Source organism: Denticeps clupeoides, chromosome 11 (genome assembly GCF_900700375.1).
Source record: "Denticeps clupeoides chromosome 11, fDenClu1.1, whole genome shotgun sequence".
Lineage (NCBI taxonomy): Eukaryota > Metazoa > Chordata > Actinopteri > Clupeiformes > Denticipitidae > Denticeps > Denticeps clupeoides.
Genome location: NC_041717.1, coordinates 13788112 through 13810440, shown reverse-complemented (window position 1 = coordinate 13810440; position 22329 = coordinate 13788112). Strand labels below are relative to the sequence as shown.

General features: G+C 42.5%; 2 protein-coding genes and 2 non-coding genes across 4 annotated transcripts; 3 read left to right on the top strand and 1 right to left on the bottom strand.

The window, feature by feature from the left end:
- Positions 1-172: 172 nt before the first annotated feature.
- Positions 173-17549, top strand: fbxw8 (F-box and WD repeat domain containing 8). The gene is made up of 11 exons (XM_028996729.1): positions 173-892; positions 1789-1893; positions 2129-2293; positions 2370-2458; positions 3298-3455; positions 5310-5506; positions 5716-5931; positions 12845-12972; positions 15050-15223; positions 15503-15619; positions 16086-17549. The coding sequence occupies exons 1-11, from the start codon at positions 443-445 to the stop codon at positions 16240-16242; spliced, it is 1956 nt and encodes a 651-aa protein (XP_028852562.1). The 5' UTR covers positions 173-442; the 3' UTR covers positions 16243-17549.
- Positions 16507-22256, bottom strand: tesca (tescalcin a). Its single transcript, XM_028996730.1, has 8 exons — positions 22131-22256; positions 21166-21235; positions 21010-21090; positions 20796-20935; positions 17915-17976; positions 17725-17832; positions 17448-17486; positions 16507-17362 (listed from the first exon to the last, which is right to left on the bottom strand). Exons 1-8 carry the CDS (start codon positions 22192-22194, stop codon positions 17315-17317), a joined length of 612 nt encoding a protein of 203 aa, XP_028852563.1. The 5' UTR covers positions 22195-22256; the 3' UTR covers positions 16507-17314.
- Positions 19021-19103, top strand: trnal-cag (transfer RNA leucine (anticodon CAG)). Its single transcript has one exon. It is a non-coding gene; the product is annotated as a tRNA-Leu (tRNA).
- On the top strand, positions 19489-19571 carry trnal-cag (transfer RNA leucine (anticodon CAG)). Its single transcript has one exon. It is a non-coding gene; the product is annotated as a tRNA-Leu (tRNA).
- Positions 22257-22329: the final 73 nt, after the last annotated feature.

The window sequence follows — 22329 nt, the reverse complement described above, 5'->3', positions numbered from 1 at the left end:
CATTAACTCTTCAATCCCTCTCCCTCCCTGGGTGTTTGCCATTTCATTCGGCATTTTTAGATGCCAACCCCAAACCCCCCCCCCATTTCGTTGTTGCTTTAATTGATTGAATGTTAATTATAAAAGAAATATAGTACTTAGCGATTTCACTGCATATTAATTGAAATTACGACGACAAATCACAGTGCAAATTGAAATGCCCAATTTAAGACACATTTTAGGCAACTCTGCGTTTTGGCTTGTGGATTCCTGGATTAAGTTACCTGCAGGGATGAATTACGCTGGTCGGAACTAAATGTCGGAGCGTTTTTGCGCCGATCGGACGCCTAAAACCGGCGGACCCGGTTTGTTTTGACAAGTTAGCGCAGTTATATGTTTTTCTATTTGCATTAAAACTGTATTGTGGTGTTTTAGTATTCACATTTTGTGGTGTAAATAGACGATGGCAGGGGACGAGTTATTTGCGTTTAGGGAACGCTGGAAACACGAATTAGAGAAAAAGACCAAAACTCCGCGGACCGACTCAGGCGGCTTCGCTCGTCCACGCTCACTCCAGTCGAGTAAGGACGACGAAGCGACAGGTTCTAAGGAGCGGAACGAGGCACAGAACTGTCCTCCAGCCAGCAAGACTGCCACAGATTTCGACGGACGGCATTCGGCGAGGGAAGAGGGGGATGCTCCTGCGTGCAGATCTGAGGACGCTGAGCCTCAGTACGTGTCAATGGAAAGTCTGCTGGATGGCAGGACCAGTCCCTTACTTGACAGGATCCAGGAGGAGAAGGTGCGAAGGAAGAGGCAGTACGACGCCCTCAACAGTCACGGACACAAACTACAACCTCAAAAGAAACCGAACAAGAAAGACAAACTGGTGGACCAGTTTATTCAGGACCTGGTAGGCGGGGATGAAAATCGCAATGTATGCTGCTGGATTGATGGATGGATGGATAGGTAGATAGATTGACAGCTGCTGTAGTGAAAGTGAAGTGATTGTCATTGTGAAACACTGCAGCACAGCACATGGTGACACATCGAAACGTGTCCTCTGCTTTTAACCATCATTTAACCCTTGGTGAGAAGTGAGCAGGCGCCCGGGGAGGCACTTTTTGACGAGTTTGACGAATTTGAACCGGCAACCTTCTGATTATGAATTACGAACCTTCTGATTAACCGCTAGGCCACCACTAGATGGGTGGATAGATTGAATGATAAATGAATTGATGGATGGATGGATAGATAGACTGATAGATAATTGCATAGATTAATGGATAGATTGATAGACAGATGGATAGATTGATGGGTGGGTGGATAGATTGATAGATTACATTTAAACAAAGTAAATTTTAGACAATGTACAAACTGACTCAATACACTCAAAATATTAACCAAACAATGTACATGAAGTGAAACAAACATTAATGTTCCTTGTGTTTGGAATTTATACGTTTAGACCAAAGCAGTATTGCAGATTTTGAGCAGTTTGTAATAACATTTAAATGATTACATCTCTGTTATTACATGGGTATTACATCACAGTATGTATTATGTCACTGTGACCTCGGTGTAGGGCAGTGCAGTGAAGAATATATACAGGTAGGGCGCATCAGTGCCGTGTTCAAGGAAGTGATGTCCAATCTGGGATTATTATTCTGAATGCTGATTACTCTACTGATGCTGCGAGAGCAGTAAAGTGGCCAAGGATTTTTCTGGGATTTGGTATCTGCATTAAAATGTGGTGAATTGCAGCTACAGTGTTGCTTGCAGAAGCCATGCATCCGTTTTCTGTTTCAGAATGACGTCAACGATATTCCTTTCTTCGATGTGGAACTACCGTACGAGTTGGCACTGAAGATTTTCCAGTTTCTAGGTCAGACTGACCTTGGGCGATGTGCCCAGGTAAAAGAAGTAAATAATAAAATCTCTCAAGGTTCTTGCACAATTCAGAATTCAGCCAGTGTTTCTCTTTGGGTAAAATTCCACTGGATGGTGTGAATAAAAGGGTTTATGAATGAGAAGCCGGCATAATGCCATCTGATAATTGATTTGAAGCTTTAAGAATGCCAAAGTCAGGAGATTTATTTGCCTGTAAAATGTGCATATTTGTCATATTTAATGGCCATTGATGCCACAGGTGAGCAAGTCTTGGCGGGTTCTGGCCGAAGATGAGGTACTGTGGTACAGATTGTGCCTGAAGAGTGGTTATCACAGCGGAGCGAACATCTCTGACTCCCCCTGCTGGAAAAGCAGCCTCAGAGACAGCCTGAACGCAGAAAATGCAGAGCGCACAAACTGGAAGGTTAGGAACGTGCTGTGGACCATAACTCATGATTAGAAAAAATGGCAATAATAGTCATTTTTACATATTTAACTAGAGCCGTGTTGGATCCATCAGCCACCTTCAGTTTGAGCTTGGGAAGATTCTGTGTGACGTGAGCTGCTTTGAAGGACTAGTCATTGCAGGGTAAGGACTGAATCATGTTGAAATGCTTTGGATTTGAGCGATCATTTATCATATGAGATGTATAGGATGCTTTTTGACATAAGGCTGAATGTTAGAAGTTCTTTATATATTCATAAAACAGATTTTTTGCACCCTAATTTTCCAAACTCCCGTTAAAATGGGAGATATGAGAATAACTCACGGTGCCCAATTGAGTGTATTTCTGCGCGGCGTGGGGGGTGGCGGCAGCGCTGCAGTTGGCAGCCCCAGGGCTCTACACCCTCCAGCAGGCCAGCGCCAGTTCTGAGCCCCATCCAGTGCCACGTCTCCTAGAGCACAGGGCAGCTGGTGCTGAGGCACCTCCTCTCAGCCCCAGAGCAAGGGCTCAGCTGCTCTACATTGCCTGGAATAAAAAAAATGAGTTGATGCTTTAAAGAAAGGATCCATGCATTATTGTGATATGTCAATTATTATTAATTCCTTGCTCTGTTATTAGGCTGATATTATTAGGAAATGCATGATTTATAATAATCTATATTGCACAGTATGTATTATATGTTCAAGACAAAATGACTATTGAACAGAAAGTTTAGGGAAAACTATATGGATCATATATATATATATATATGCTGTGAGATACTATATGATACTATACTGATACTATAAAAAAAAATTTGGTGCAAAACTTTTTTGGGCACTGCAATCTCAAGACGTAATAGTGTTTACCAACAAAAGGTTCATGCTACTTGTTCTGTCATTTTTTCTTGTTGCATATTCATTTGGCATTTTACTAGCACAATATCTAAAGAACATGTTTATGAGGTTTGTAGGACATACAACAACCTGGGCTTTGTTTTAAGGTACACATCAGGGGACGTCAGACTCTGGGACACATTTCACAGGGACTCCCGGTCCTCATGCCCGCGATCGACCCACCAGAACAGAGACGTCACTCCAAAGCCACACGTCTGCCACGTCCGAGTCAATGAGTCGGTGGCAGTGGCTGCTTATGAGGATGGTAAGCAGGCAGCGCGGCCCACAGCATCCGACCACAATGGCTGAGTAGAAGAGAGTAAAAGAGGTGGCCCTGTGAGGTGCATGTTAGAACAGTTCCTGTGAAGGCGCTGGTTCACGTCAGCTCTTTGATGCCCTGTGGGTGGGAGCACGGTAGTGTTACTTTTAAGTGGGTCTGGCTCAGTGTGACCCCTCTATGTGTTTCCTTTCTGTGCCTACTGACTATTTTATGGCAGGATCCCAGCATGATCGGTTTGGCCTTTCTCTGACATATTCTCTCATAGCATAATTTCTCTTTAACAATCATCCTTTAAATCCACTTTTTATTGGATGAGTTTTAATTTCCAAAAAACAAATGAATCACGATAACGTCAATAAAACCAGATTTTTAAATGTTATTGACTCCCAGAAAATGGAATTTTGTGCATCAATGTACAGTTGTTTCCTATCGGTAATTAACTGATCAGCTCTTATACAGACTGTGCACTATATAGTGCACTATATGGGATGATTGTAATGCAGACAGGGTACGATACAAATAGGATGGTATGCATACCAGTAAAGGTTATAGACTCATCAGAAGGTTGTGGGTTCAAATCCATCAACCTGGAAATGTCAGGAAAGTCCTGCTAGGACAGCTGAACCCAAGAAAACGGAATGCTGTAATTCAAATGCTAGTAAAAGTATAATTTTTTTCCCCATAAAAGATAAAAGTGAATTGTACAGGTTCTATGTCACATAGAAGGTGGGGAATTTTTTTTAATGATTTATTGTGCTCTTATACTTTTTGTGTCCACTGTGTCTCAGAGCAACATATCCCCACAACTGGCTGGCCACTACTCTGAAATATTTTCAGTTTTCAAGTTTGTTTTTTTGGTGTGTCGTGTGTGACACCGCTTACACGCTAAAGAAGAAACGCGCCTATGGAGTTCGATGGAAGGGGGTTTAGCCTGGTACCCTGCATGATCAGTCACAACAATTGTGGTCGTCTTTGCCAAACAGATGATCTTTGGGAGAATTAATTAGTATAAGAAGCTTTCCACTACATAAAAAAACCATAAGCTGAATGTGACTCCAGGTAATCGCAGCATGTTTTTGCTGAATTAAACCAGGGTCGCCGTGCCCTTCATTGATTATTAATGCCATCCAAGAAGCGGAGTTGGAGAAGAGGGATAATGAGGAAGGCTATTATCCACACGCAGATGTTCAGAGCAGTTTGGATGCTTGTTCTGATGAAGTGTGCACTATGCTTAAAACCACCATCGCTCAGTGCGCCGCTTTGTCCTTCCAGGTGTACGTCTATTCACACAAATTCAATGATTTTTTTTTCTTATTTTTCCCCCAATCTTATTTGAAGCCACATTCATATTATTAGACCTGTGGTTTTATTCAGCTTGGCCAGGGGTTTTAATGAACTGCAAAGCAAGGATAACACAATTTCTCTTATGAATGATCTCTTGAATATGCATGTGGCAAAATCCCACATGACAGGCTTCTGAAATTTCACACTAAATGACATTATCCTTACCAAAAAGGAACTTTTAGTCATGAAATTAAATTTAGCATCTTAATGCTAATGCAAACAATTTGAAAGCAATTCCTCTGATTTTGCCCGTTGCTCTTCAAATGGCTCCTTTGGTGCAGAATAAGATGGGACTAAACTATATGGTATTTGTGTAGCACCAAGTGGTGGCCTAGCAGGTAAGGAAGTGTACTCGTAACCATTTGGGATTTAAAATCCCTATGATTTAAATTTTTTTTGTAATTGACTCAATTTTTTTTTTTTTAGAAAAAAATCTTATTTGCTTATATGCTATGTATGTAACAATTCAAAATTAATACGTCTGCCTCTCTACAGGGTCTTTGGATGTGTGGAGCACTGAGAACGGCCTGGAGCCCATCCACCACCAGCAGCACCTCCACAGGGTCCACGCCCTGGCGCTGAGCTCCACCCAGCCCACCGTGTCTACAGCATGTGGTTCTGAAGTTCGCATGGACAGTCCTGATGACAGAGGTTACTGGAGGACACTTTGTCTCACTCAACTGTCCAAACCTGTAAGTCACACTAGAAATTTCTGTCAATATTATTGAATGTTGAGATTCCTAATAGATGGAACAATATTGCTTCTTCAAAATTCTAAATTTGAATTTCATGTTTTGATGAAAACACGGTTAAGCCGCCTGTTTATCTTGGCATTTTTAATAAACTTGTAGTAGAATTAATATGAAATTAATTCATTCTGATGGTTCTCTCTCACCGGCAGGTTGATCACCTGCTCATGGTGCCAGGGCATCGACCGTCCCCGCTGGTGGTGGCATCTGCATGTGACAGTGTTTACCTGCTCGCCCCTGGCCAGGATGAACCAAGGACCATCCACTCTGTCTATGGCCACCCAGTCACCTGCTTGGACGTGACCGAGTCTCAGGCTGCCCTGGGGGTCAAGCGCTGTGGCTGGGCCATGAACGATGGAGGGAACAAGGTGAATCGCTCACCACATGCTCAGTATGTACATTCTCCAAAGGATAATCATCTCATCTTATCTCAGGCTCATGATCTGAAGCAAAACAGCATTAGTCTCAAGTGACCTTATACACTAAGGTGTGAATATGCCCCCAAGGCTTGAGCACATATAAAAAAGGTACATGTAGGGAATTGTTGTTGTAAAAATAGGGTGCCTGTTTGGACTAATGAACCTAATGAACTCTGACACCACAAGCGATTGTCCTGATTCCTCAGAGACCTGGTCCTCCATCTAATACTGCGCTTTGTCTCGGGGGCTCGGCTCTTAATTGAAGCTGAAAGCTTTATTTAGCTGCTTTCAGACTAAAATTCATCAGAGACGTGGGACCTTGGAGGCTCTCCTGGGACACCTACAAGTGTTTAATCACAAGTGTTGTCATAGCTTGATGTAAACACCTCGGTTTTCAAATGTCTACGCATTTAATGAGAACATTTCATCGTGCCACAGGAGGTTACTTCACACAAGGTAGTCGATACGTAATAAAACTCAAAACCGCTGCTATTGTGCTTCCTCTGCAAAATCAATCTGAAAACAAATAAAAGTTTTAAGCAGAGACTGGCAGTTCATTTATCTCTCAGTCTTTGTAATACTACAGGCTTTATTGTTCCTGATTAAAAATCCGCTTCGAACATATGCACGGAAGAATGAAAAAAAAAAAAGCAACAACATGGCATTGTATGGCCATCATGCATTGAAATCACAAATCATTCTTCTTTCCTAATGGATGTTACTTTTAATACGGTTGCAACTTTAATGCTAGTGCATTGAGTCCGAACGCTGAGGAAACTGGAACCAGCTAGTAGGTGTACATTTTAACAGTTACACCGTTACAATGCAGCAACAGGTCAGTGTGTTTTATTTGATCGGGTCGACGGCATAATCCACCTATATTGGGCTTTTTTTTCGTATTGGGTTCAATTTTTATTTAACGTGACTCATTGCGGATGATCCACTTAACTACCAGGCAGATTTTGGATTGTATCTGTTAAAATTAAATTTGACCAGACCACAGCCAAATTTGTTGCGAATCACCAGATATCCTGTTGAATGTCCCATTAGTATAAACCAATTGTTGGTCAGTGAACGTTCAACACAAACATGTCCTAATGGCCATAAACCATTAAATCCTTGCCTGACCCCCCAGAAGCACCAGTGGAAGCAGCAGCTAGTAATCCACGGCCGGAGGGGGTGGGTGGGACAATCAGAACTCATGTCCAATTTTTCAAGCGTAATCACGGTCTGGGACACAGCTGCTCCATCTCGCTCAAGGTTTTTGAGCTGTGCTCTGGATGGAGCTGTGACAATACAAACGAGTGGACTGTAGATGACTGCAGATGGCTCAGTCCTGCATTAGGGTCTTGGCTCTGCTCCTCCACTGACATCACCTCCATGAAGTCATTCTCATTTATAGCTCCTAGCACAGAGAGATGCACATGCCAGCAGAAGGAAAGTTTTCAAAGTGCTCCCTCCTCGAGGTTGAGGGGAGAACCATTGATCATTTTGTGCTGTAAATGTGCTGTGTGTACTACAGTACCAAAATCAGCCACTTTCATTTTAAAATACATTTAAGTGTTTGGCTTACATGTAAGTGACTTCCAGGTTTTCAGTGCATGGTTCTATAGATTTTTCTGTGACTAAATATTCTGTAAATTCTGAGAGCACCAATATATAGGCCGCACCTACAGATTTTTCGAAGAAAAAAGAAACTGTACATACATTAGCTGCATGGCCATAAGCCGCAGGTCTCCCCATATCCCCAGATGCTCCCCAGAGCAAGTTGTTACAGGAAAGATTTTTTTTTATTTTAATTAAATATATGCTCAACTACATACTTACTGCAAATGCTTTTTTTCAGAATGGCACTTGCCTGAAGGTATGTAATTACTACACTCACTTTCTCATGAAAAATACAGGAAAATCAAAAGTCATAGTGGTCATAGTCCTCCTGTGCACTCGAGCTTATTGTGCAGCAGCTCTATTTTTGTCTTTGAAAGCTGGACTGATCTCTTTTAACTTGAAAGTTGCATCACATGCATTCCTTTGTGTCTTTTCCACCACGAGGGTCTGGGCAAAATGGCTGAAAAATAGTGCTGCAGGCTTAATTAAAATATTCATACAATACGCAACATTTGAACTCTCAGTACTGGGTATCATATTGTTAAACTTAACAGCACGCTTTTAGATATATTGGTATTGCATAAATATTTTATTGAAGTGTTGTATATTTATACATTGAATTATACATTGATATATTTGGTGCAATAGTTTGGTCTGAAAGTGAGACTAGTTTTCTGTTTCCCGTGCATCACGTGGCAAGTTTTCAAACAGCTTGTATGGCTTTTGTCATACGTGTTCATAGTTCTGACCACTATTTCTGGGGATAAAATAACTTGTGTTTTCAAAATATCCCGTGCATCACATAGAGAATCGTACCGCTACTGTTACTGAAATTCGTTCTGATTTCCGTCTGTTGAGTCAGAACATTGCGCAGGACACCTTTACAATCAGATATCTTTCTTGCGTGTGTTCACTGTACCTGTGATCAGTCCCCTTGTGATCTGATCAGCCAAGATGAACGTTGATGCTGGTTCTAAGACCTGAGAATTCACCTAGCCCAGAAACTGAAAGAAGACTCTCCAAGATGAGTTTTGACGGCCATTTGGCTTGCATTGTTTGCCATTTCATTATTGTGCTCCTTGTGGGATTTTTACCACATTTTCGAGTTTCTTTTAGTTTCCTGTAAAAGATGCTCCATGATTAACACTCTAGTTGATCTACAGGAGAAGCCCAGCCTGCCTGTGTTATCACGTCTGCTGGGTTTTGTCGCATTTTTGACAGAACATTCCTGCTGTGAAAGGGAAGTGAGCGCTGCCAGCTCGGTGACTGGCGAGGGTTTATGTGGCACTTAACGAGATGACATATGCCTAATTAAAACCTGTCAGAGAATACGGGGTGGCATCCAGGGATTTTATTTCATGGCGCGTTCCCAGAGAAGTGTGACTCATAGTCAAGATTTGCACCTTTTTAAAAACCAAACCCACTGGGACGATACACCAAGGGTGTAGAAATACTAACGCATAATATGTGATTGAGCATAGACAGGAGTGGCAGGTCTTCTTGTAACATTGGCTAGTCTCTTATTCCCTCGAAAGGGCAGTGCCGGGCTCTGACATCTGTTTTGTGGACAGCAGCTGGAGTATCAGGAGAGCCCGACATGCCGGCCCAGGGCTGAGACCGTGCTGCCGTGTACCTTGGAGATGGCCAGCCTCACAAAAATGTGTCAGGTTATGCCCGTTGGTGGTTTCGCTCTAATAGAGTGACAGACGTGCACATGTTCAGTTTCATGACTTTCTGTGCACGTGACCTTCAAAGTTATCGATGGCATATCAAAAATCCAGCCTATAAAAATCCACAAATCAGCCGCAGTTTTCAAAGCATGTGAAAAAAGTAGCAGTTTATAAGCCAGGATTTACGGTACTTACCTTCATCTTCTTTACCCTGTAGCTCCATATTGTTGCTGCAGAGGCTGGAGCTGTTGTCATGCATGGGTTCTGTACTTTCTGACATTAAGAAGGGTGCTGGGTGGATTTGTTGTTGAATGTGGACAGCACTCTGCCTGAAATCCTAAACCACTCCCAACCAACACAACTGGGCGATTCTCTGGAAAATGAAACTTGTCCTAATATTTAAATATCTAATTTTTTAAACTGAAGGTTTTGCAGACATTTGACACATGGTTACCTCTCACTATGTAATTTTTTTTACTAATTTCAATGAAATTCAAATCAAATTATTATCATAACCCAGACACTCAAAGTTCAGTTTATATGTTACATTGAATAGTGCAACAGGCTTATTTAAAATATTGATAGAAGATGTTCAATTACATGACTTTCTTTAAAGTTATTGATGGCATTGTAAGATTGGGTGTCGCAGGACCATGCTTTTGTCTTGCATAGCAGCTATCTACAAGAAGATATGTGACATTCCTGTGTCAATGGTTGTGCGTGAAGAGTCAACATCTCTGTTTTACATGCCTTTTGTCTGACGGCAACGTGTGAAGTGTCGGCCGTCAAGACCGCCCACTCTCTTTGTCTTCCCCAAATGGGAGGCACCGGGGGCGTGACATCAGAAACAACAGGTTCTAATTGGTCAGTGACAACTTCCTGTAGGCCAGGGGTATAAAGGTCTGCTCACATGTGGAAAAAAGGGACTGAGCTTTCTTGCTCAGGGGTTTTTCCATCGGAAGCCGGAAGGCTTCTGAGTTTTTCTCTCTCCCTCTCTCTCCCCCTTTACTCTTTCTTCTCATTTTTATTTTCTCTGTAACCGTGGTACCTTTTTACATTCAATATTCACATGTAACTACAATAATTATTTACCGGTGTTAATAAATTAGAAACTGTTCATTTTTAACCTCTATTGTGCCATGCCTCTTTCTGCCAGGTAACATCAAGTTGGAGTGGTTCAATACAGTGCTTTGTGTGCAGGGAGAAAGAGTTTTTCTACACACTCTGTTCTCTCTCACACAACATGGTCTTTTTTACAGCATATCAAATAATTGTTATTGTGAAGAAAGAAACGTTGCAAACATTTTACTTATTATAAGAGCGTGTATTTAAAAGACTTTCACTTATAGCATGATCTCAGGGAATACAATCAGGTATACCATCCAGAAGCCAAACAATGCACAGTTATTTTTTGCAAGCAGCGGTTAAGGAAGCGGCCCCATATCTGAAGGTTTCGAATGCCGCCAAGGTGCCAATGAGCAAAGCACCGTCCCCACGCACTGCTCCCCGATTAGTGATTAGTTAAAAGCGGAGGACACATTTGTGTGTCACCGCGTGCTGTGCTGCAATATATCACAATGACAATCACTTCACTTTCACCAAAATAATTCTCTCTAAATATACAGTTCTTTCCATCAATTTCCTTATTTAATTTCCTCAATGCACCCTTTCTCATTGATTTCCAGTTTAAAGGGTCTTATCAGCCCAGGTGTTTGAAATAGTATTTTCTGGAGCTGGTGGTGTGACATACACTTAAATAGTCCAAAAATTAAATATTGTCACAAGGTGGATATTATCAAACCATGTATAAAGCACAGTAAAATATGTTAAAATAGATTTTTAAGCTATTTTATACATTGTATATAAATTATACACATGGTACATATACCACATCTATATATATGGTGTGTATGTACATTTATATTTATGGCATTTATCAGACAGCCTTATCCAGATCGACTTACAATCAGTAGTTACAGGGACAGTCCCCCTGGGTCAAGTGTCTTGCCTAGGGACACAATGGTAGTAAGTGGGGTGTGTTAACCACTAGTCTACTACAAATATTGCATTTCTGTTCTCAAGACAGAACTTTTCTTCTGCATGATTCAGTGATCAATCTTCACAGAGTAATTGCCAGTTTTGGGTGCATTTTAATCAACATTCTACCAAACACTGCAATCTTTTTTCCTCCCTCCCTTCTTTTTTTCTAATGCGTGTGTCCAGACCAAATCCCATCAAGCTGTCATTTCGACGTCCTGTTGAAAATTTTGGCTGGCTTCTGGGCAGCGCACAATTAAGTCTGTCTGGCCCAAATTAGAGACACTAAACAGCTGGCAGGCTCACAGAGCCTTACATCATGCAGCTCTCCCTTCCTGCCTCTCCTTTGTTTCATTTCTTTATGAGATGCTGAAATTATTCAAAGCCGCCCCCCCCCTGTCATACTGTTGTTTTATTTGTTTTGGCAATTTGGAAATGGAAGCCTTGGTTCCGGCATCCAGTTGTCGAATTATTTCACGGCCGGCCAAATGCGATGATTTTTGCTAATTAGCTTCCAGGACGTGAACCTTTTCCTCGTGGAGTGGCTGGCTGGAGTTACGCAGGTTTGGTGGCTGGCACCGAGGCACACGGCCATGGTTTCTGTGCGTTTTCATCATCCTGTACCCACGTATGAAACTGTGCCCTGAAGACTAAGCCCAAAAAATATTAGGCTTAAAGCTGTGGGCTTTGGCACAAAGGTGAGTTTTAAGAAAAAGCTGTCAATCACTGTCATCATTAATATAGAAACATTTAACACGTTGAAATAAACTCTACGACTGTGTTTTCTTTACTTCCTGTGTGGGTATGACATAATGCAAAATGAATACAAGACAAGGAAGGATTTTTAGGTCTGATTCAGAACATGTGCATATTTTTAATGTGCATTTGCATTAAATTCAAATGGCATCATGTGAGCAATGTTTTTGCATTGTGTCCATAATGTGTTTGGGTGTTTTTTTTTTTCACCTGCTTGCAGAAAGTGGACACACACAGTACCATGTGACAAAGTTGAAGACATTTTTAGTCACATCATGTGAATCTGCCCTTAGGTGGGAATTTAAAACCGGCCTGATTGAGCTATTGAGAAGAGCGAAATAATTTTCACTAAATTCTATTTTCACTTGATTTACTTTTAGTAAAACCCCATCACTCTCCTTCTGAGCCTCTATCCCACGCTTGCATCTGTCACATTGTTCGCATTTACATTATGGCAAGCTTTTAGTCTTAAGAATTCATTTCAAATTTTATTGCTGCCTGGTAAACTCGCTCTATGGTTTAGAATTTTTTTTGTGGTATGGGGATTGTGTGTATGTTCAATTCAATAGTATATCACTATGTTAGCACATTTACAGCACAATATTCTTTCAATGGTTATTTCTGATCAGAGAAGCTTCAAACTGCTTTTGATTTAGGTTTTTGGAAGGTATGATTTTGGCAGCTTTGCATGCATGATAGTTAGAGAGCTTCTATTTTCCTTTCGGTGAAATGGTTTGAGCTTTGTTTCTTACTCATGACCTGGCCTCTGGTTCTCGGCTCACCCTCCTCAGATTCAGGTGTACAGCCTGGAGACGGGCCAGTTGGAGGCGACGGTGGGGAGCTCGGCGGGAGACTTCACATGCGTCAACCTGAGAGACGGACCACCTCACCTGCTGGCGTGCGGAAATAAAGACAGGAGGTACGTGAGGAAACAAGCTCACATTCACACCTCTGCTCACGCCTACCCATTGCACGCACCTTTTTGCATTTCATTAATTTTTTGTCTGTATTGGGTTTTTTTTTGTTCACATTTATCATGTTAATATAGTCCGCTTTAATGAAGCCTTTTTTTTATATAACCGTAGGCCTTGCCTACTCAACTCTAGTTGAAGCACATTTGGGTCCCTGGACTCGGATAAACAATTTTCGGTTTCACACATGCTCCCCCATCTTACCTTGAAAAACAATCAAATAATAAAAGGCACATGAAAAGCAAGAAGTGGAAACGCGCGGATTATTCGTGAAAATGGATGGAGTGGCATTACCGCCTGTTACCGGCTCTTTGTTTCCGCGGACAAAGGGGCGCTGGAGTGCGGACGCGTCAGTGGCGCCGTCCAGCACGAGTGCCGCTTTTAAGCCACGCGCTCTCCACACATCTGCAATCTGGTCTCCACAAGAAGAAAGAAAGGGACATAAAAGGGGAGTTTTTTTTTTTTTTTTTTTTTTATTCTTCCTCACTTGAGTCTGACAGCAGTGGCACTATTTGGCAGGTATAAAGAAACTTGGCAGGTCTTTTTTTTTTAATATAAACAAACTGCGTTTTGTTTTTTTCCCATTTTTGTTGAAGTGTACCAGGCCTTTGGTTCGACCGCCAAAAGGAAAGCACTCACGTCCCCTCGGCCAGCTGTGGCCGCTTTTGACAGACCCCTGCCTTCCATCACTGCCGAGAAGTAGGACACTCGTACCTTTGTCTGTCTGATGAAGTTGTTAAGCGAGCGCCCTGTGCTAGGCCGGCGTGGCTTTTCATGGGTCTGGCCTTGGTTTGATCTTCTCCTGGGCCAGAGTGCAGAAAAAGGCAGCCGAGGAAGGGGGGGGGACGGGAGGCCGTCGGCCCTGGCAGTCCATTAGGGTGGCCAAAGGCCAAGCCCTAATGCGCCTCTCTTCCCATGCTGCCCAATTAGAGCGCCTCCTTTTCAGCTTCCAGCAAAAGCGGGTGCGGCCTGATAAGGCGGTGCCACGGGGGGGAACGGGCGCTAGCGGCCAGCGTCTGAGTAAACAGGATGGCCCCCGGGCTGCCCAGACAGAGTCACAGATAAAGACAAAGATGAGCGCGGCACCCAAACCAGCCAGGCCTTTGTTTCCTTCGCGCTGACTACAAACACTCGTTCTTCTGCAGATGTCTAGAGGCAGCACGTGCTGGCCGGCAGAAACCGGCCTTGCTGCGCGTGGTCAGAAACATTTAGTAGCCTCGCGCCGTGAATTGGCCACTGCTCGAGGAACCGCTGTCCTGATTAATTGAGAGAAAACAGTTAACTGGCTTCCCACCGAAGCTGGGTCTTGTTCCAGAGTTAGATTTATGGGGCTCTGGCTCTGCCAGTGATTGCTTGATCCACCCTGCACCCACCTTGCGAGAAGGGGGGGGGGCGTGACCACTGAAAGAGCTCATTTATAAGCTGACAAGATGAAGCGACGACCACCCTAATGCATTTCACTTAATTTGGCCAAAAGTCAATCTTTTTTCCTGGAAGCGAATTCGATTTTCGCGCATTGAGCAGTATCAGCATTTAGGAATGTGGCGTCATCGTCTGGCTGGAACGCTTCGTCCTGAAACTAGATGGAGATTTCAAAACGAGACCAAGTGTGAAATAAGTATACATCTGCTCATATATTTCATCCGAGCATTGACCCTTAACGGCTACTAAACTGCTGGGTTAATGTTCTGTGATCCTTTAATAATATATAACATATTCAACTATGTACCGTTAATACAAAATTACAGTAGAATATGTACAATTGTATAAATTATGTTTTATAAATATACAAAATTAACACATACTGTACTGTAATACACTACCAGTTTAAAAATGTATATATTGAACAAAAACATTTTACTGTGATGAAAGCAATTCACACTCAACCTCATTAAGTTAGAGGATGTGGATGCCAGTAGAGATTTAGAATCGTTAATCAAACCATTGTGAAGAAGGGCATTGTAATAATAATTGCATTTGTTTATTGTTTCAAATATATGGTTATATTGGCTCCTCCCCCTCCAGGGTCCGGGTGTACGACCTGCGTTCTGGCTGTTCCGCAGCCTCCCTGTACGCCCACCACCTGGGCGTGTCTGCCGTGCAGGCGGATGACTGGAAGATCGTGAGTGGTGGAGGAGAGGGCTTGGTCTGCGTGTGGGAGATGAGGATGGGGGCCAAACTGTGGGAGATGCACAACAGGTGAGTGGGCGTTTTCCTCGGGGACAGGGGCGGATAATGAAACACTCCTCATCCGCGCTGCTCATCAAGTGTTACAGAGAAACTATTGTCTGCGCCGCTGATTAAAATCGGACAGATCTGCGCCGTATCGGCTGTAATCAGCGTGGCGTAATTAAAATTTGAGCGCGTGGCCAGTAGGTTTTCCAGAATTGCTACCATCCATCCATTTACTGCTAAGCTGTGTGCGTTTTCTTGTGCGTGTCTACGTCTTGAAATGTTATGATCCTTTCTTCTTCATAGGCACCCCGTGAGGTACATATGGTTCAACACTAGCAGCCTGGTGACAGCCAACATCCCTGACGAGAAGACACCGCGGGGCGCCTGTATCACAGACGATGACCTCACAGCCCATCGCAGGTGTCTGGAGCCGCCGGCTTTTCCTCCAGATGTAGCTAGGCCGCAGGAGTAATGGAGAACTTTCGCACAGTCGGGGGGTGTCGCATCTCTGAATGCGACACCCCCCGCATTTGACTGCTGCTCTATTATTTGAATCCTTTTCTTAACAAGAAGGTCAGAGATTTTCTAGGTTTTAAAAGGATATTTTTTAGTCTCAAGCAGAAATCTCTTGACCCAACCACATTGTGGCCTGGTTCAGAGCACTCTGATTACATGATTAAAATACACAATTTTTATGAATACTAAAAAAATACTCATTGTTTTTTTTTTTCTTTTCTTTACGTATTATTACATATGTACTACATTCTTTACATAGTGGTTATGGGAAGTGAGAGAGTGTTTGAACAAGTGATCTTTTTGATCATATTAATTATATTCTGTTTTGTATTATATTCTAACAGAATTATATTCTGTTTTCCTGCCGCAGACATCGGGGAATCATCTGCCATTACGACTTCTCTGTGGATTCTTCAGCCGTGGATCACGTTCTTCCGATCTGCAAGTCCTCATACGCTGAGTCTTCAGGCTACAACTACAACATCAGCCTATCCATGCCCTACGACACACTCAGCAGCCCTCACTAGCCACCTAACAGCAGGGCATTATTTTAGCAAAATGATAGAAAATTGTCTTAACTGTAATATTATTTTAATAGTTTTTTTTTTTTTAAATGACATGGCTCATTAAAGCCAGATTTAGCATAAAAAATGAGCAAATGTCTTATGCGATAATGAAGGTATTCCACATTCCATATGCAAACATTGTAATAACCATAATGGTTGTGGCATTTAGTTTTCTGTGACAATTGTCCACCAACTGGAACTTGTATGTATAACACTTACAAAAAATACATTTTAATATATTTTGTTTATTGATTAAAGCAGACAGTTCTCTGTGGGACACTTCTACCTGAAAATTTAACACTGTTATATGCAGTATGCAGAGTAGTTGATACTGTGTCTGTCTTTTTTCTTTAGTATTGTGAAGCAGTTTTTCTGCCCCAAAAAATTATTAATTACTTTGGTATTCAGTCCTTGGGGTCCGAAAGCCATAATTAAGCCCTGAGAAACTGGCAGCTTGTTGCAGAATTTGCATATAAGACATGTAGAGAATGCATGGCTAATCAATGCGTGTGGCTGAACGAGGCCGCCATTGACATCTGCGCCGTTTTAGACACGAATCCTGACACCAAGGACATCGTCTAAATGGCTTGGATTCCCTAAAACCTCATCTCGAAGCATGCTTATAAAGTATGCAATAAGGAAATGGGGACGCATGTGTGAAATATTTTACAGGTGTCTATGGGGCAGCTACCCTCCTCTGCTCATGACTGCATGGTCAGTGTTCAAGCTGAGCTGTGACCAGGCCCTGTACCTCCAAGGAGCATGTGGTAACATTTTCATCAGTCTAGATATGTATAGGACTAGGAAGTGGCTGAATGGTCTGTCTGCACTATAGCTATGCTCACATATAATTAAGAAACAGTCAATCTGAGGTTTTATGGTGGCATTTGCCATAGGTCAGTGCATCTGAGGAGTTTACATCATTTCATAAGTGCAACAGCAAGCAAATAAAAAAACATCAAAAGGTTACAGTTGTAAGAAGAGAGATGAATAAGATGTTGAGCGAGTCAACCAAAAGAGAACCCCTGCATGTTCAAAAACGAAGATTCATCTTTGACTCAACCTCAACATCTTGAAGGATCTAGGTGGGAAAAGGTTATTATTAGCATGAGAACAAATAACATTTTAGAACAATATATATACGATATATATATTTTTTTACAAACCTGGAAAAACTCTTCAAAGGTTATGCTGCCACAGTTCTCCTGTCAACCAGATCACAAATGAGCATCATTGGAAGTGCTCCTTCACAGCATCACACTGAGCATCACTCTAATGTTCTCCAGAGGAATTAATGAGCTAATTATGAAGTACTTGCACATGGGATTAAAAAAAATTAATGATGCTGAGAAACAGTGCTGTTAAACTGTAGATATTTTTTCTTTCTGAAATGTTGTTAAAATTGCTGATATCAAATCTTGAATTAAATTTGAGATGCGGTACCATGCTTCTCCCTGTGATGTTCGCCACCTCGAGCATGGCCGAGTCCGCAATGGCCTTGGCCGTTTCCTTTTCAATGGTTTTGTAGCTGGACAGAAGGTCCTCGATCACCTAAACCCAACAGAACAAGGCATGTGGCACCTCTGCCAGTCAAGAGAACAGAACAAAAATGAAGTTTGGTGTGTTTTCTCACGTATTTGTACTCCTCCAGCGTGATGGTCTCGTCGCTGTCTGTATCATGCATGTTGAACAGAACTGGAAATTCCAAAAAGAAGTTACGAATTGAGGACAAACATCAAACAAAGGCCCGTTGTTCAGGTCTTTCTATTAGCAAAGGGCATAAAAAACGTCTTATTAAATGGACACCAAATGACTACACCAAATGCACAGAAGCAGTTGGTGCCAAAAAGGTGCTTGTTACCCCCAACAATGAATACAATCTTTTTATTCCCTTTTGTTGAAGCTTCTGTACATAAGTTAGACAATAAGAAGGTACAAGTTAATCTAAATAATCTAATAATAATCTAAAAATTCTCCAAAGAGGCAGTTCTTGTAAATGCATGCTGTTATCCAGGTCAATTAACACACATCGTTAGAGCTGGCAAAATATCATCTACACCCATATATATATATATATATATATATAGAGAGAGAGAGAGAGAGAGAGAGAGAGAGAATGCCAAGAGTGTGCAAAGCAGTAGTCAGAGCAAAGGGTGGCTAGTTTGAAGAGACTAGAATATAAAACATGTATATATATTTTTTTTACATAATACATAACTCCACGTGTCCATTCATAGTTTTGAGGACTTCAGAAAGAATCTACCAACGTAAATGGTAATAAAAATAAAGAAAACACATTGAACGAGAAGGTGTTTACAAACTTTCGGCCTGTACTGTATATTCGTGACGTCATGGGCGTCCTACACGCCTATTCACTAGTACAGCCAGCAAACAGCATAGCATCGCGCACTGAAGCTGTCTTCTTTTTTTCACAAGCTGAAATCTGCTCATCCTGCTATATGGTGACGGGTGATGTTCCACTGAGAAATTTTTATTTACATTTACATTTAATGCTAATTCGCTCGGTAGAGATTTCTGAGAAGTCAAGAATTCCGAATAAATCGTGTGCCCTGGTAATCGTGGCTTCCTGCAGCCTTTATTAACACTTTTAACTTATTTTATTACAATTCTGGGAAGGTCGTTGCGTAGGTCATTTGACCGTAGTCTTAACACAGAATCGGGTTAAACTTTGTCGACTACGGAGAGTAAAGAATTAAAGAAAGTGAGCAGCGCGAGCAGGTCAGGATGGCCGAGCGGTCTAAGGCGCTGCGTTCAGGTCGCAGTCTCCCCTGGAGGCGTGGGTTCGAATCCCACTTCTGACAGCACTCATTTTTCCTTCTAAACTTGGGTAATTTTTGCAAAAATCTGTTCTGGTGTACTCGTCACAGTAGGCAAATGGCGCATTTTATGTGCCACAGCCTCTGAGGAAAAAAACCCACACTGGATCTGCAGTGTAAAAACACTGCGGTGGACATTCAGGCATCCGTTCTTTTCCAACACATGTCATTGTCATTTCAGCTACGAAACAACGCCTCTACGAACAAGTTGCTACGTGTAACATTAAGGTTCGAAGCGGGCTTTTTTAAACCAGGAACAATAAAGCCTGTAGGTCTCTGCCTTAAACTACTTTGAAAAGTATTGTTTTTCAGATCGGGCTTGCTAAGGAAGGCAACACACGCACAGACGCCTAGATTTAACACGTGTGTTGTCAGGATGGCCGAGCGGTCTAAGGCGCTGCGTTCAGGTCGCAGTCTCCCCTGGAGGCGTGGGTTCGAATCCCACTTCTGACAACTGGTAGTTTCCTTTTAATATTATCTGGTGCGAAAATGAGGAATTAGCGCACGTCTGAGTCAGATTTATCACACTGGGCTTGAAATGACATATATTAAGTGGCCGCAGATACTCTAAAGAAATATTTCTGGGGTTACTGGTCAGACCTAAAACACGCTGCAGTAGCATCTCTCCGCTTGTTGGATTTTTTTTTAAGATCTTCTGCTGCTAGCTTGAAGATATTTTTATTGGTATTTCTGCTTTTCTAACCTATGTGTGTGTGTGTCCAGGGGGCTTGTATGTGCAAGTGACAAAATATAAGTGGCCACAGTGTGACATTTTCTGTGTTGGATGAACTATGTATTTGAATTGGTTGTTTTTGAGATTTCTAAATGTTCCCTTATTATGAAAATTTCCCTTTGTGAGATCATTTAACAGTAATACTAGATCCCCTAGCCTGTCTATGGTCCTGCAGTGACTAAAATGGTGATATGTATAAAGCGTGCTTTGGCCATTCTGCTTCGCCGTTCAGAGCGCTGCAGGATCTGGAATTTGGCCCCGTATGTCGTCATAAGGGGAAAGGTTACCTCACATTTCTCATGGTTTGGCTGCCCAGAGAATTTCCCATCCCTCCCCTAAAAAAGGAACTCCACCAATCGTCATGGCTTGAAAACGTACAAAGCATTGCAGTTGCTCTGTATTTTTTCGTCACGCGAGACTCCAGGGGGTTAATATTTTTTTTGGGGAAAAACGCCTACACGACTTCCTGTCTGCACCAAATATTGTTGTTGGCGAATGGTGTTGATGATGTCATTTCCTCGAATGCCTGCTCACTTTTATAGGCCCCTCCCCTCCAATATTAGAAGACCACTGAGGCCAATATAAATAAATGTTTGTTTGTTTGTATTTGCTCGTTTGTTTGTAAACATGCGCTTTGATTTAAATGTCACGATGGCTGAGCGGTCTAAGGTGCTGCTTCCCCTGTAGGCGTGGGTTTGAATCCCACTTCGGACAGCCTGACTTTTCCACACAAAATGATTGCATTACCAAATACACATCAAACGCTAACTGATGCACTTTAAGTCTAAACTTTTGAGATGATTTTTTTTCTAATAAGTGCTCCACACCTTGCTAAATTGACATTTTGAAGAACTGAACGCATGCGTGTTGTGGTGAAGGGTAAGCGATGAAATTGGGGCAATTTCAAAAGAAACAACTGCTAATGCAATCCAAAGTATCCTCACAGCGGAGTTTCTTCCTTCTGAGCTCCGCTGCTTGCTCCTTTGTCTGGTTTGTCTCTGGGAGTTTGAAGTAGGACACCACCGTGACGAACTCCACGAAGCCGATCTCTTGCACCGTTCCCACCTCGGTTTTATGAAAGTTCCTGGAAGGTCCAGCACAGCCTCTGTCACTCTTTGTGCTTCAAAGCATTAGGGCGAGAATGAGCTCCATACCCACCTTTTGTCAAAGAAGGCTCGTATGATTTTGGAACGTATTGGGTTGAGTTGCAGGTGTTCGATCTTCTCGAAGTCTTCTTGTCTGCGGTGGTAAGAATACAATTATACATGCGGGGACATTCCTGCCATTGTGAGACGCGCGCCGTCCGTGAGTTACCTCAGAGTGCCTTCTTCATTGCACAGCTGCATGAATCTCTTATACAGGCTCCTGAGCTCATCCACAGAAACTGCAGGCCAAAAAGAAGCTTTAATCACTCTCCTGTGTGTGTGAGTGTGTGTGTGTGTGTGTGTGTGCGTGCGCGTTTAATCAATTCGCTGCTGGTAAAATGGTGGGACTTGGAATTTTCCATATTATTTGCATCCGGGCTACAAACAAATGTAAATACTGGCAAGCCATTGATGCTTTGCAAGCAAAAAAAAAAAAAAAAAAAAGGTTCCGTGAGGTTTATAAATCCAATAAAAACGGTGCTGCCGCTGCGTAAACAGTACACCTTTATTATACTGCAGAATATAGCACAGAGTTTCATCACCTGCTGGTGTTTGTTAGTTGAATAGAGAGAGTTCATAGCATATGAGAATTATGAGCTTGAACGGACGAAGATTGTCCAAGGCCGCATTATCAGTTCAATCCTAGAAGGGCAGGAATGCTCCGAATGCTACATTCCGCCCGACAAGGACGTAGACTAGACTGCAGTTCCGGCTTAAACAGACACGTATCTGTCATACTTGCCACTGCACGCTCCTCGCCCACCATGCAGGCCCGAGGGCATCTTCCCCAGAGAAACCATCAGGTCTGAACGAGACACGCGACTGGAATGGGCCTGCAGGCATTTACTGTCGCTGTAATACCACATTCGTTTTTAAAGTCATGCTGCATGAACATGAAACTCACAACGATCAGCCATGACATGTTCAGGCAGAAACCGAACATTTGTAAGTTTCAGTTTTTTAATGGCTAGATACTATCTCCAAAAACTTCAGCTCTCGTGAGATGTTCCTGATCTGCAGTGCTCAGGACCAGGGAATGCCGATCCTTGTGAATTAAAAAAATTCCTAGTGGAAGTGTTGCATCTTAACACAGTCGGGTTACGGAAACAGACCAACAAAAAAAAAAGTACTCACAGCCGGTCTTCTCTGGAAGCTCCCGAAACTCATGTTCAGCCGGTCCTGACGCCCAGGCTCCCATGTCGCTTCTCAAGTAACACCGGAACACCAGGGCGCCGCGCTTCTGTCCTTTTACGCGCGCTGGAAACGCCCAGGACTGGATGAACAGGTGACGCGCCTCTCCCCGTCTGGGCTTGTGCTTTTATCACTCCCACCT